This window comes from Cervus canadensis, chromosome 5, assembly GCF_019320065.1.
Source record: "Cervus canadensis isolate Bull #8, Minnesota chromosome 5, ASM1932006v1, whole genome shotgun sequence".
Classification (NCBI taxonomy): domain Eukaryota; kingdom Metazoa; phylum Chordata; class Mammalia; order Artiodactyla; family Cervidae; genus Cervus; species Cervus canadensis.
The window spans coordinates 71,298,964-71,313,854 of NC_057390.1; the positions used below are offsets into that span (position 1 = coordinate 71,298,964).

At 34.7% G+C, this 14,891-nt stretch overlaps 1 protein-coding gene across 4 annotated transcripts in view; it reads left to right on the top strand.

Annotated features, from left to right (window-relative positions):
* The window catches only part of ATAD2B (ATPase family AAA domain containing 2B), a 125,442-nt gene that overhangs the window by 33,696 nt on the left and 76,855 nt on the right, over positions 1-14,891 (top strand). For all 4 annotated transcript variants that reach the window (XM_043469254.1, XM_043469255.1, XM_043469256.1 and 1 more), the window contains 5 exons: positions 1,788-1,863; positions 8,449-8,547; positions 12,630-12,741; positions 13,047-13,162; positions 14,690-14,864. In XM_043469254.1, coding sequence (XP_043325189.1) covers positions 1,788-1,863; positions 8,449-8,547; positions 12,630-12,741; positions 13,047-13,162; positions 14,690-14,864 — 578 coding nt within the window. The remainder of the gene's footprint in view (positions 1-1,787; positions 1,864-8,448; positions 8,548-12,629; positions 12,742-13,046; positions 13,163-14,689; positions 14,865-14,891) is intronic.

The window sequence follows — 14,891 nt, forward strand, 5'->3', positions numbered from 1 at the left end:
CCCCTAATAATAATAGGATAGGTATGTTAGGACAGAGAAAAGATTGTGAGCCATTTTTCTAGCATTTTTTTTTTAAGCTTTATTGAGATATGAGTTATATGTAATCCATTGCCATTGCATATGCTTCATGTGTACAATTTGGCAAGTTGGAAATACCTTAGGGATTTACTTATGAAACTGTCACCACAGTCAAGATAATAAGCATTTTTCATCAACCTTTCCATCCTCAAATTTCATTCTGCCTGTTTATAATCTGCTCCTAACCCTTGTGGCTCAGCTGGCAAAGAATCTGCCTGCAATGTGGGAGACCTGGGTTCCGTCCCTGGGTTGGGAAGATCCCCTGGAGAAGAGAACGGCTACCCACTCCAGTATTCTGGCCTGGAGAATTCCATGAACTGTATAGTCCGTGGAGTCGGATACAATTGAGCGACTTTCATTTCATTTCAGCCTTCTTTTGCCTCCCTCTCCCAACCCTCAGGCAGTGACTTATCTTACCTGCTTTCTGTCACCATGGATAAATTTACATTTTCTCAAATTTTATGTATAGCATATACTCTTTTTTGTCTGACTTATTTCACTCGGCACGATAATGGTGAGACTCATCCATGTTGTTGACTATGACAGTAGTATTTTTCTTTTTATTGCTGAGTAGCATTCCATTGTATGGGTATATTACAATTTGTTTACCCATTCATTTGTTGATAACATTTGGATTGTTGGTATTTCTTGTGTTTGGGTATTATAAATACATAAGTTGTTATGAACATATGTTTGCAAGTCTTTGTTTGAACTTATGTTTTCATTTTTCTTATAAATACCTAGAAATAGAAGGGGTTTTATAATTAGGTGTCTGTTTAACTTACTAAGAATTACCAAACTGTTCCAAAGTAATTTTACCGTTTACATTCTCACTAACAGTGTATGGAATCCCTTGGCGGTAGTTCATATGGTAAAGAATCTGCCTGCAATGTGAGAGATCTAGATTCAATCCCTGGGTTGTGAATATCTTTTGGAGGAGGGCATGGCAGCCCACTCCAGTATTCTTGCCTGGAGAATCCCATGGACAGAGGAGCCTGGTGGGCTACAGTCCATGGGGTCGCAAAGAGACGGGCACAACTGAGCAATTAACACTAAAGAGTATATGAGTTTCAGTTGCTTCATATTCTTGTCAACATTTGGTATGGTCATTTTAAAAAATTAATTTTAATACATATTTATTGTAGTTTTAGTTTACATTTCTCTAATGACTAGTGATGTTTAGCATATTTTTATCTGCTGATTTGCCAAGATTATCTCTGGCGAAGTAGTCAAATCTTTTGCCCATTTTTTCAATTCAGTTGTTTGGCTTTTTATTATTGAAATTTTGAGAGTTCCTTATGTACTCTGGATATCAGTCATTGTGATTTACAAATATTTTCTCAGTTGGTAGCTTCTTGAAAAAAATTCTCTTAATACTATCTTTCAAAGAGCAGAATTTGTAATTTTGATGAATTTCAGTTTATCAAAACATTTTAATGGATTAGGCTTTTGGTGATATGTCAGATAAATCTTTGGTTAACCTAAAGTCACAAAGATTTAGTTTAACATTTTTTTTTTTAGAATGTTTATTTGCAGCTTATAGTGTTTACCACAAAGTATTTATTTTTGTTGTGCTTCCTCTAGACAGCATTTAGAACTTGAAGACAGTTTCTATTCAGAAAATTCATAGAAGTAATTTCTGCATCTTTAATATATCAGTTTATCAATTTATTATTAGTTATTTCTGTGTTTCCTTTTTTTTTTTTAAGTACCAGCTCATCAAAAAAAGAGGGAAAATACCCTTTTTGATATTCACAGATCTCCAGCAAGAAGAAGTCATATCAGGTATGTTTTGTTAGTTTTTAAAGGAGGAAATATTTCCATCTATCATTTAGATATCTCCTTAAGTACTACATAGTATAATGCATTACATTGAGGATATAGGTTTTAATGTCGTTAATGATAATGCCAGTGAAAACTAAATAGCATCTTCTTTAATTAGTCACTAATAGTTTTTACCCTAAGTGTGACTGTTATCTTTCTGATTCAGTTTGCCAGAAATGATTATTGTTTTAACAATTATGTTCCCTAAAGCTACACAGCTTTCTGGTCTCTTAGTAAGTTGAGTCTAGAGACTCACATTACTTTCATTGGAAGAATTGATTCAGTTAGTCTTTGCTACTTTTAGTTTCCTTTTGCCCTTTCAATTAGATACAAAGAGGCATTTTGATTTTGAAAGACTATCTTCTCTACTTTGTTTTCTGAAAAGGTAATATATTCCCCATGGCTCAAAAATGAAATAAATAAACATTAAAAGCTGTTTTCTAGTCTCAGTAGCCTCTCAGAATCCCATAGAAACATTTTTATTAGATTGTATGTCCTTAGAGAATATGTTCATACATATATGTGTGTGTGTGTGTGTATATATATAAATATATATGTACCAATACATATATTGATTGTTATCCTTTCTTTTTACCCAAAATACACTATGCACATTGTTCTACACTTTGTTTTTTCACTGGATTTATTTTCACTGTCTTTTCATTTAAGTATAGCAAAATCTCACATTTATAGTTCCATAACATTACTGTATTTAATATAGTTATACTGTAATTTTAAAATTATTTCTTTATTGAGAGTCAGGTTGTTTTCATGGTTTTGCTATTACATTCTATGGTTTATAATGCATACCCTTGCATAATCATCTTTTGCATGTGTACTTATAGAAGTGGAATCTCTGAGTTAAAGAGAATGTGAAATTGTAATTTGATGACCTTCAATGCTGTTGAATCAGCTTGCAGTCCACCCTGCAATGTATGAAAGTCCCTACTTCTCTGTATTTCTGCCAGCAAAATGCATTCTCAAACTTTTGGATTTTTGCCAGTCTGAGAATTGAAAAGGAAATGTTGGTTTATTTTTGAATCGCTTACAAGAGTATTTTTTCCTGTATTTTAAAAAGATGTTTACTTTTTTTTCTGAAATGTCTGTAAAGTTTGTCTATTTTGTAATAGATTCTTGCTTTTTTTTTAAACTATTTCTAATTTATAAAATTATATGACCATGTGAAGCTGCTTGCTTTTAATCTTCTTTTAGTAGGTATGACCTAAATCAGATCCCTTATGATTATACAGTGGAAGTGACAAATAGATTCAAGGGATTAGATCTGATGGACAGAGTGCCTGAGGAACTATGGACAAAGGTTTGTGACATTGTACAGGAGGCAGTGATCACAACCATCCCCAAGAAAAAGAAATGCAAAAAGGCAAAATGGCTATCTGAGGAGATCTTAGAAATAGCTGAAAAAAGAAGAGAAGTGAAAGGCAAAGGAGAAAAGGAAAGATATATCCATTTGAATGCAGAGTTCCAAAGAATAGCAAGGAGACATGAGAAAGCCTTCCTAAGTGAACAATGCAAAGAAATAGAGTAAAACAATAGAATGGGAAAGACTAAAGGGTCTCTTCAAGAAAATTAGAGATACCAAGGGAGTATTTCATGCAAAGATGGACACAATAAAGGACAGAAACATTACGGACCTAACAGAAACAGAAGATATTAAGAAGAGGTGGCAAGAATACACAGAACTATACAAAAAAGACCTTAATGACCCAGATAACCACGATAGTGTGATATCCTGGAGTGTGAAGTCAAGTGGGTCTTAGGAAGCATCATTACGAACAAAGCTAGTGGAGGTTGTGGAATTCAAGCTGAGCTGCTTCAAATCCTAAAAGATGATGCTGTTAAAGTGCTGCACTTGATACACCAGCAAATTTAGAAGACTCAACAGTGGCCACAGGACTGGAAAAGGTCAGTTTTCATTCCAGTCCCAAAGAAAGGCAATGCCAAAGAATGTTCAAACTACCACACAATTGCACTCATCTCACACACTAGCAAAGTAATGCTCAAAATTCTCCAAGTGAGGCTTTAGCAGTACGTGAACTGAGAATTTCCAGATGTTCAAGCTGAATTTAGAAAAGGCAGAGGAACCAGAGATCAAATTGCCAGCATCCATTGGATCATGGAAAAAGCAAGAGAATTCCATAAAAACATCTACTTCTGCTTCATTGACTACCCTAAAGCCTTTGTGTGGATCACAACAAAGTGTGGAAAATTTTTCAAGAGATGGGAATACCAGATCACCTTACCTGCCTCCTGAGAAACCTGTATGCAGGTCAAGAAGCAATAGTTAGAACTGGACATGGAACAATGGACTTGTTCTAAATTGGGAAAGGAGTACATCAAGGCTGTATATTGTCACCCTGCTAATTTGACTTATATGCAGAATATATCACGTGAAATGCCGAGCTGGATGAAGCAAGGTGGAGTCACTTTCAGTAACCTCAGATATGCAGATGACAATACTCTTATGGTAGAAAGTGAAGAGGAACTAAAGAGCTTCTTGATGAAGGTGAGAGGAGAGGGAAAAAGCTGGCTTAAGACTAAACATCCAAAAAACAATGATCATGGCACCTGGTCCCATCGCTTCATGGCAAATAGATGGGGAAACAATGGAAACCATGACAGACTTTGTTTTCTTGGGCTCCAAAATCACTACAGATGGTGACTGCAGCCATGAAATCAAGGCCCTTGCTCCTTGGAAGAAAAGCTATGGCAAACCTAGACAGCGTATTAAAAAGCAGAGACATTTCTTTGCTGAAAAAGGTCCCTATAGTCAAAGCTATGGTTTATCCAGTAGTCATGTATGGGTCTGACATGAAGAAGGCTGAATGCCTAAGAATTGATGCTTTTGAACTGTGGTGCTGGAGAAGACTCTTGAGAGTCCCTTGGACTGCAAGGAGATCAAACCAGTCAATCCTAAAGGAGATCAACCCTGAATATTCATTGGAAGGACTGATGCTAAAGCTGAAGCTCCAATACTTTGGCCACCTGATGTGAAGAGCAGACTCATTAGAAAAGACCCTGATGCTGGGAAAGATTGAAGGCAGGAGGATAAGGGGATGACAGAGGATGAAATAGATGGATGGCATCACTGACTCAATGGACATGAGTTTGAGCAAGCTCCAGGAGTTGGTGAAGGACAGGGAATCCTGGTGTGCTGTGTCCATGGGGTCACAAAAAACCAGACACAACTGAGTGACTCAACAACAAGTAGTTCTTTCTTTATGTAGTATAGTAGTCCTTTGTCACAAATTGTCAGTCTTTTTTCTCAGTTCTTAGTTTGTGTTTTAACTTTGCTTTTGTTTGTCTTTACCAGAAAGTTTTTATTTTTATGTAGTCAAATTTATCAGCCTACTATGATTTTTTAGAGGGGCTTCCCAGTTGACTCAGTGGTAAACAATCTGCTTGCCAAGCAGAAGATGCAGGTTCAATTTCTGGATCAGGAAGATGCCCTGGAGAAGGAAATGGCAACCCACCCCAATATTCCTGCCTGAGAAATCCCATGGACAGAGGAACCCAGTGGGCCCCTGTTTAGAGGACCCTGGTGTGCTACAGTCCACAGGGTTGCAAAGAGTTGGACATGACTGAGGGACTGAACAACAACAGTTACAATATTTTTAGATTTTGAATCATAGTTAGAAAAGCCTTCCAAATTCCAAAGTGATAAGGAAGTTCACCTTTGTTTATTTTTATTTAATTTAGAATACTGATGGTTTTCTTTTTTAAACTTTTTATTGGAGTATAGTTGATTACAATGTTGTGTTAGTTTCAGGTGTATAGCAGAGTGAATCAGTTATGCATATAGCACATTTATTTATTTTTAATGTTTCATATTTTGCTCTAATTTTGATCCATCTGAATTTTATTCTTGTGTGAGATTTGTAGTATGGATCCAGCTTTTATCCCAGGTGGAAAATGAGTTTTCCAACCTCATTTATTGAGTGAGTCTGTGTTTTCTCCATTGATTACAGTTGCCACATTTATTATCAAATTATGTATAGTGTATAAATATTATATTACATAAAAGGTGTCCTTTTTTTTTTTATTCTTATATTTTTTCTCAGATGGCTGTTTGTATATATGCAAACAGTTAATTTCTGTATATTAATTGTACCCCACTTCTTTATTGGGAGGGCTTCCCTGGTGGCTCAGAGGTTAAAGCGTCTGCCTGCAGTGTGGGAGACCTAGGTTCGATCCCTGGGTTGGGAAGATCCCCTGGGGAAGGAAATGGCAACCAGCTCCAGTATTCTTGCCTGGGGAATCCCATGGATGGAGGAGCCTGGTGGGTTACATTAGTCCATGGGGTCTCAAAGAGTTGGACACGACTGAGCGACTTCACTTTCACTCTTTATTGGGAATGCCTCTAGCATGTCCTCTGTAAGATTGATGCTTAAGAAAGATGTATTTTATATCTTAGAGAGTTCGTGGTTGTTAATAATCTTGTCATTGAGGCTTAGCGGATTTTTGTTTTGTTTTGTTTTTTTGGTGGTTGTTTTTGACTATGCCGTATGGCCTGTAGGATCTTAGTTCCCTGACCAGGGATTAAGCCTGCATCCTTGGCAGTGAAATCTCAGAGTCCTAACCACTGGCGTGCCAGGAATTCCTGGGCATATGTTTTTATTTCTCTTGAGTATATCCCTTGGAGTAGAATTACTGGGCCATGTGATAACTTTATGCTTTATCATTTAAGAGCTGCTTGAATGTTTTCCAAAGTGACTATACCATTTTACATTCTCTCCATCATTGTATAGGGTATCCAGTTTTTCATATTCTCTTCAAAGCTTAATACTGTCTGACTTTTTGATTCTGGTCATCCTAATGAGTATAAAATGTATCTCACTATAATTTTTGATGATATGAGACATCTTTTCAAGTGCTTATTGACCATTTTAAAACTTTCCTTTGAGAACTGTCTTTGTGTGCTGTGCCTATTTAAAAATTGTTGTCTTTTTCTTATTGACTTATAAGGGCTCTTTATATATTCTAGATTCAAATTCCTTATCAGCTATTTGATTTGTAAATATTTTATCCTATTTTGTGGGTTGTCTTACTTTCTTGATGATGTTCTTTGAGGCAAAAAGAACTTTAATTTTGATGAGGTCTAATTTATCTTTGTTGTTATTGTTCATGTTTTTGATGTCATATCTAAAAATCCATTGTCAAATCTGTGATCGTGAAGATTTATTCCTGTGTTTTCTTCTAAGAGTTTTATAGATTTAGCTCTATATTTAGGTCTTTGATCCATTTTGACTTTCTTTTGTGTATGATGTGGCCCCTTCCCTTTATGGTCCATTCTGCTTTTTGTGGTATTGTGATACATTTTATAAACTTAGTAATATGTTATTAGAATTACTTTTATAATTCTGTTTTATTTAAAAAGGTGAGAGAAGAAAGGTAATCAAGTATGTTTATAGCTTTTGGATAGTAACTTTTATTTTATTATTCTGGGTCTCTTCGTTTGTTCTTGTGAATTCAAGTTATGATCTGGAGTCATTTCCTTAGCCCAGTATGTACACTGTTGCTTCTGATCACCTCATTAGAGCCGATGTATTATATTTTTATATATTAGGCTCACAACACACACACGTAGAGTAAATAAACTTGGAAACAGGCATTTTGTTCTTAAGGAGAGAAAGAAGTCAGAGAGAAAGTAAAGTCAAAATTGCAAAGACTGAGTAGTTAACTATTGCAACAGTCTTCTTAAGGTCTTGGGAAACATTAAAATATGATACAGGATTAAATGAAAGGACTCCTATTAATTAAGAGAAGGAATATTAGACAGGTTAAAAGTCTTAATGAGCTGGGGAAAATCTGGGTTTGCTATTGAGGGAGTTGGAGTTGAATAGAGATGCACAGGATGTACACCATTCTTGAAGGCCATTCTGAGTTTCAAGTAAATTTACAATGATTCCATTTTGTATGCTACCATATTTTCTAGGTATCTTAGAGATGTCATCAGTTATTTTAATAATTAGATTTATTGGATATTGTTTTTCCTTAAGGATTTCAATTTGATACTTTCATGCCATAGTAGTTATGATTGTAAACTTTTCTTGAAAAGTATGTTTTATAAGAAATTCGGACAGGATATAAGTATCTTAAGTCAAAAGTGGAAACTCTTGTCTCCCCATAAACCAATGTATTATTTTCTTTAGCGTCTGTACTGTTTATGATTGTTTGGGAAATGGGAAAATAAGAGAAAAGGATAAGCTTTCTTTTCTAAGATTTTGATGTTATTTATCAATCAGTGATAGACATTCCCTAAATTTGGATGCAAATTAAATTTGTTGCTTGATGTCTTTCTAAACTACCCTATTTAAAAAATTATAGCCTCCTTCTCCTCCTGTTTTTTTAAATTTCCTTCTGTTGTAAATTGCATGAGTATAAGGATCTTAATAAATATTTGCCAAATGAATGAGTGAATGTATGTACTTTATACTGAGCTAACAGTAGATATGGTGCTCAGAATGGTGCTTTTTAAAAGTCCTTTGCTGCTGTAATGATTTTAAGGATTTTACTCTGTTTAAATAGGAGAAAGAAGCATGCTATTCACAGTAGTGACACAACTTCTTCTGATGAAGAACGATTTGAAAGAAGAAAATCAAAGAGCATGGCAAGAGCCAGAAATCGGTCAGTAAATTTCTAGTTGTTCCTCCCACGCTGGGAAAAAGGACTAGCAGTTAGGCTTTGTGACTCTCACCTGTACCAGTAGTTTGCTCACAGTGGTACTCAACACATTAGAGTAATACACTAACTTGGTTTTTACATAGTAATTTTTAGAGTAGAAATCTTAACTATGGGAAACTTCCCATAAATTACTTACTGTGTTAGTACTCAATAAAACAGTGTGGAAAGATAAAGATAGAACCAGGGGAAGAGCCCAACCTCTATGACCGTCTCTTCTTCAGTACCTCTCCTCTAATCCAAATCCATTTAATGAGGCTGATTTTAGATGCTTAAAATGATGATAGCACTCTAGAGTAAGACTTGATTTTAAATAGAATTATTTCAGGAGTCCTTGGGTTTTGTTGGAAACCTTGGTATAGTTTTGGTTTAGTGAATGCCTCTGGTGATCTTTGCTTAACTAGAGTGATTCATTATTACATAGCTTACTAAAATCTTGAGAGTTTTCAGTGGGGGAGAGAATCAATATTTTGCCTAGTAGAGTATCCAGTTATAATTTATCCTTTAAAATTTAAGTTAATTTTCTAGCTTATATGTATAATACTTAAGATAAATTATATTTAGAAATTTTATATTTAGCAAAGCATTTCTATACATTAGCATTATATATTTACTGTAGAAATATCAAGTTTTCAGTTAGCTGGTCTTGGAAACAAGTTTGGATTGGTGTAGATTGTATGCTAGAAAGAGTTCCTTGTGTGGATGACAGAAGGAAAATGTAAGGAAAATCTAAGTTTAAATAAAAGAGTGTAATGCCTCTTTAATCTGAACTATTGTGATACCTGCTTTGGAAGTTTTTAAAGTAAATTCAGATTAGGAAATATCAGTGAAGTTACATTCATTATAGAACCTATACTTTCTTGAGGCTATTTATGTCATCTTTTGGTGTTTATGCAATATTATAAGAGGCAGTAGATTGTATTTTCTTAGGGATAATTAAATTAATATTGTATAGGATTTTAAGTAGCTAAAGTATTTTAAGGTAGCTACACAAAAAGTAAGGCTTAATTTTCAAAACAGGATCTAAAATTGGTTTCTCTTGAATTAAAAGGAAGGAAACTTATTTCTTCAATCATGTATTTTGAGTTGACATACGTAATAACTAAGGTTAAATTTAAATATTGTAATAAAGCTTGAGTTAATTTAATGTCGTATATAATATTAATAGTGTATATACAGTCTATTTTTATTTTATACTTATAGAATATCAGGTTTGTTAAGTTTTCTTATTTAGACTAGGTTGGACTCTTTGGACAAATAGATTCATGACCTTAATTGCTTTGTCTTATGAATAAATTTATTTCTGATCTATTGAAAAGAATTTAGGAAAAGTAGGTTAAAAATATGAAATCTCTTTTCTTAAAAAACTGGAAATAGAACTGCCATATGACCCAGCAATCCCACTCCTGGGCACACACACCAAGGAAACCAGATCTAAAAGAGACACGTGCACCCCAATGTTCATCGCAGCACTGTTTATAATAGCCAGGACATGGAAGCAACCTAGATTCCCATCAGCAGACGAATGGATAAGGAAGCTGTGGTACATATACACCATGGAATACTACTCTGCCATTAAAAAGAATTCATTTGAATCAGTTCTAATGAGATGGATGAAGCTGGAGCCCATTATACAGAGTGAAGTAAGCCAGAAAGATAAAGACCATTACAGTATACTAACACATATATATGGAATTTAGAAAGATGCTAATGATAACCCTATATGCAAAACAGAAAAAGAGACACAGACGTACAGAACAGACTTTTGGACTCTGTGGGAGAAGGTGAGGGTGGGATGTTTCAAGAGAACAGCATCGAAACATGTATATTATCTAGGGTGAAACAGATCACCAGCCCAGGTTGGTTGCATGAGACAAGTGCTCGGACCTGGTGCACTGGGAAGACCCAGAGGGATTGGGTGGAGAGGGAGGGGGGAGGGGGGAGAGGGATGGGGAATATATGTAAATCCATGGCTAATTCATGTATGACAAAAACCACTACAATATTGTAAAGTAGTTAGCCTCCAACTAATAAAAAGAAAAAAAAAAAAGAAAAAAAAAAGAAATCTCTTGTCATTTTCTGGGCTATGAGAAAAGGGAGAAAGATAAAAATGTGTCAAAGCAGATGGCATAAACAGATGGAGAGATATTCCATGTTCCTGGGTAGGAAGAATCAATATTGTGAAAATGGCTATACTACCAAATGCAGTCTACAGATTCAATATGATCCCTATCATATTACCAACAGCATCTTTCACAGAACTAGAGCAAAAAATTTTACAATTCATATGGAAACGCAAAGACCCCAAATAGCCAAAGCAGTCTGAGAAAGAAGAATGGAGCTGGAGGAATCAACCTTCCTGACTTCAGATTATACTACAAAGCTACAGTCATCAAGCCAGTATGGTACTGCCACAAAAACAGAAATGTAGACCGATGGAACGAGATAGAAAGCCCAGAAATAAACCCATGCACCTGTGGGTACCTTATTTTTGACAAAGAATGCAAGAATATATAATGGGGCAAAGACAGCCTCTTCAATAAATGGTGCTGGGAAAACTGGACAGCTACATGTAAAAGAATGAAATTAGAACGCTTCCTAATAACATACACAAAGATAAACTCAAAATGGATTAAAGACCTAAATATAAGACCAGAAACTATAAAACTCTTAGAGGAAAACATAGGCAGAACACTTGATGACATATATCAAAGCAAGATCCTCTATGACCCACCTCCTAGAGTAATGGAAATAAAAACAAAAGTTAACAAGTGGGACCTGATTAAACTTAAAAGCTTTTGCACATCAAAGGAAACTATAAGCAAGGTGAAAAGACAACCCTCAGAATGGGAGAAAATAATAGCAAGTGAAACAACTGACAAAGGATTAATTTCCAAAATATACAAGCAGCTCATACAACTCAATGCCAGAAAAACAAACAACCTTATCAAAAAGTGGGAAAAAGACCTGAACAGATATTTCTCCAAAGAAGACATACAGGTGGCTAACAAACATATGAAAAGATGCTCAACATTGCTCATTATGAGAGAAAGCAAATCAAAAGTACAATGAGATATCACCTCACACCAGTCAGAGTAGCTATCATCAAAAATTCTACAAACAATAAATGCTGGAGGGAGCGTGAAGAAAAGGGAATGCTCTTGAACTGTTGGTGGGAATGTAAATTGATACAGCCACTATGGAAGATGGTATGGAGATTCCTTAAAAAACTAGGAATAAAACCACCATATGACCCAGCAATCCCACTCCTAGGCATATACCCTGAGGAAACCAAAATTGAAAAAGACATGTGTATTCCATTGTTCATTGCAGCACTATTTACAATAGCTAGAACATGGAAGCAACCTAGGTGTCCATTGACAGATGAATGGATAAAGAAGTTGTGGTGCATATACACAGTAGAATATTACTCAACCATAAAAAGACACACATTTGAGTCAGTTCTGATGAGTTGGATGAACCTATAACCTATTTTTTTTTTTTAACCTAGAACCTATTATACAGAGTGAAGTGAGTCAGAAAGAGAAAGATAAATATCATATTCTAACACATATATATGAAATCTAGAAGAATGGTACTGAAGAACTTATTTACAGGGCAGCAGTGGAGAAACAGACATAGAGAATAGATTTATGGACATGGGGAGAGAGGAGGAGAGGGTGAGAGGTATGGAAAGAGTAACATGGAAACTTATATTACCATATGTAAAATAGATAGCCAATGGGAATTTGCTGTATGGCTCAGGGAACTCAAACAGTGGCTCTGTAGCAACCTAGAGTGTTGGGATGGGGAGGGAGATGGGAGGGAGGTTCAAAAGGGAGGGGATATATGTATGCCTATGGCTGACTGATGTTGAGGTTTGACAGAAAACAACAAAATTCTGTAAAGCAATTATCCTTCAATAAAAAAATAAATTAGAAAAATATGTCAAAGCTTTAAAACTTGTTTATGATATTAAGAACGTGTAACTTTTTAATGCTGTCTACTTAAATTTTTATGAATTTCAGGTGTTTGCCTATGAACTTAAGAGCAGAAGATTTGGCTAGTGGTATTCTCCGAGAACGTGTTAAAGTGGGTGCAAGCTTGGCTGATGTTGATCCAATGAATATTGATAAGTCAGTAAGTTTTGTAAATGGTTTTCTAGAAATACCTCTTTTTTTTTTTTTGTCACACAGCTTGTGGGATCTTAGTTCCCCCATCATGGATTGAATCCGTGCTCCCTGCAGTGGAAGCGTGGAGTCCTAACCGCCATACTGCCAGGGGATTCCCTAAAGTATAATTTTTTGAACTCTGTTTATATATGAACTTTATGTTTAAACTTCAATTCCTGCTGAAGACATGTATTTTGCAATTGTTATAAGTTAAAAAGAAACCTATATACAATTAAAATTATTTTGTACTAAACTTTTCCCCTTCTTTTCAAGGTGCGGTTTGATAGCATAGGTGGATTGAGTCATCATATTCATGCACTAAAGGAAATGGTAGTATTCCCACTTTTATATCCAGAAATTTTTGAAAAATTTAAAATTCAGCCTCCAAGGTTAGTAATGCTAGATGTTTATTATTGTTACTGTTAATTTATCAAATTTCAATTACTAAGTAATTATAAATCTAAATATTATTAATAAATATTTCATGTATATTTATTTGATATGTAGTGGGCTGTCGTCTATGGGGTCGCACAGGGTCGGACACGACTGAAGTGACTTAGCAGTAGCAGTAGCAGTAACAATGAGAATTAAGAATGAAAGTTTTTTATTTGGACCTCAAAAGCTGTGGCACTTGAAGTTTATATTTCAGCATTTTGGACTCAGACGTAGGATGAGATTCTTTATGCAGGCCTTGAATATACAAGTGGATTGCCCAGCTAGATTTTCCTTAATTTGGTCTCCTAATAGGATTGAGTTTGACACTATATGTTGTTTAGTCTTTGAAAGCACAATTTCAGTGAAGTGTTTCTTTGACTCAATGATGTGGTACTTTTGAAATGGTAAACTTGATAGTTTATGATCAGATTAATTGTGTCTGATCATGAGGTGGTTAGCTAGTTAACTATTAGAAAAGGCTGAGAAATCATGTGAGAGGAAATTGGGCAGAATAAAATATTCTGAAGATGTACACATAGATTTAAACTGCTAAATATCTCTTTTTATTTAAGAGATTTGGTTCTAATTTGTTATTCATCCTTTTAAGGATTTAGAAAATCTTTTAAAGAGTCATCTTCTATTTGAGTGAGTTAAATATTGGCCTGTAATTCTACAGTGGCTCTTACGAATCATAATAGCAATTTATTTACTTTTTATATGATATGATCCAATGAATGTGATCAATACTGATCATATTCATTAGATTCAGTTACTGTTAAAAAATAGTAAATTAAAAAAAACTCATTAACAAGGAACTTTAAAAAATGGAGTTAAAATGTGTTATAAGCTAAAAGTAATCTTCCTCTTTAGAGATGAACAGTTTTTATATTCTTTACAACTTTCCTTTATACATATATGCATATATTAAGTTTATGATTTTGCCTGTATAGTGTGCATTTAAACATTTAATAAAATGAGATTACTCAATAATGCCCTTATATAACTTTATTTTTCACTCTATAATATAGATACTTCATATTAATAAATATTGTGTGTATTATTCTTTTTGACATCTTACTAGTGTTTAATTTATAGATGTAGTGGTGTATTTGTCCCTTATTAATAGATAGCATTTAGATTTTTTAAGAAAGTCTATAACATTCTTTTGAGTATTTCTACATGATTTTGTAAAAAATATGAAATTTCTGGGTCACAGGGCTAATGCCTTTTATGTTTTGCCAAACTACTGTCTACCCTGATTGAACTATTTCTTGTATACCAAAGCTTGATTGTTTGAGAATATCCTTGAGGACTCTCAGCGAAGTGAAACTTTTGCCTGTATACTACAAAAAGCTTTGTCGGTGTCTAATAATAATAAATACACATTAATTCAAAATTATATGGGAGGTGCATACTTTTAAATTGATAATTAGTGCTAATGGTAACACTAATTTACTTTTATTGACTCTCTATTCCTCTAGAGGCTGTTTGTTTTATGGTCCTCCTGGCACAGGTAAAACCTTGGTCGCCAGAGCATTAGCTAACGAGTGCAGTCAGGGAGACAAAAAGGTGGCTTTTTTTATGCGAAAAGGAGCGGATTGTCTGAGTAAGTGGGTTGGCGAATCTGAGCGGCAGCTTAGGCTTCTTTTTGATCAGGTAAGTGAAGTCAGCTAATGTGAGAAT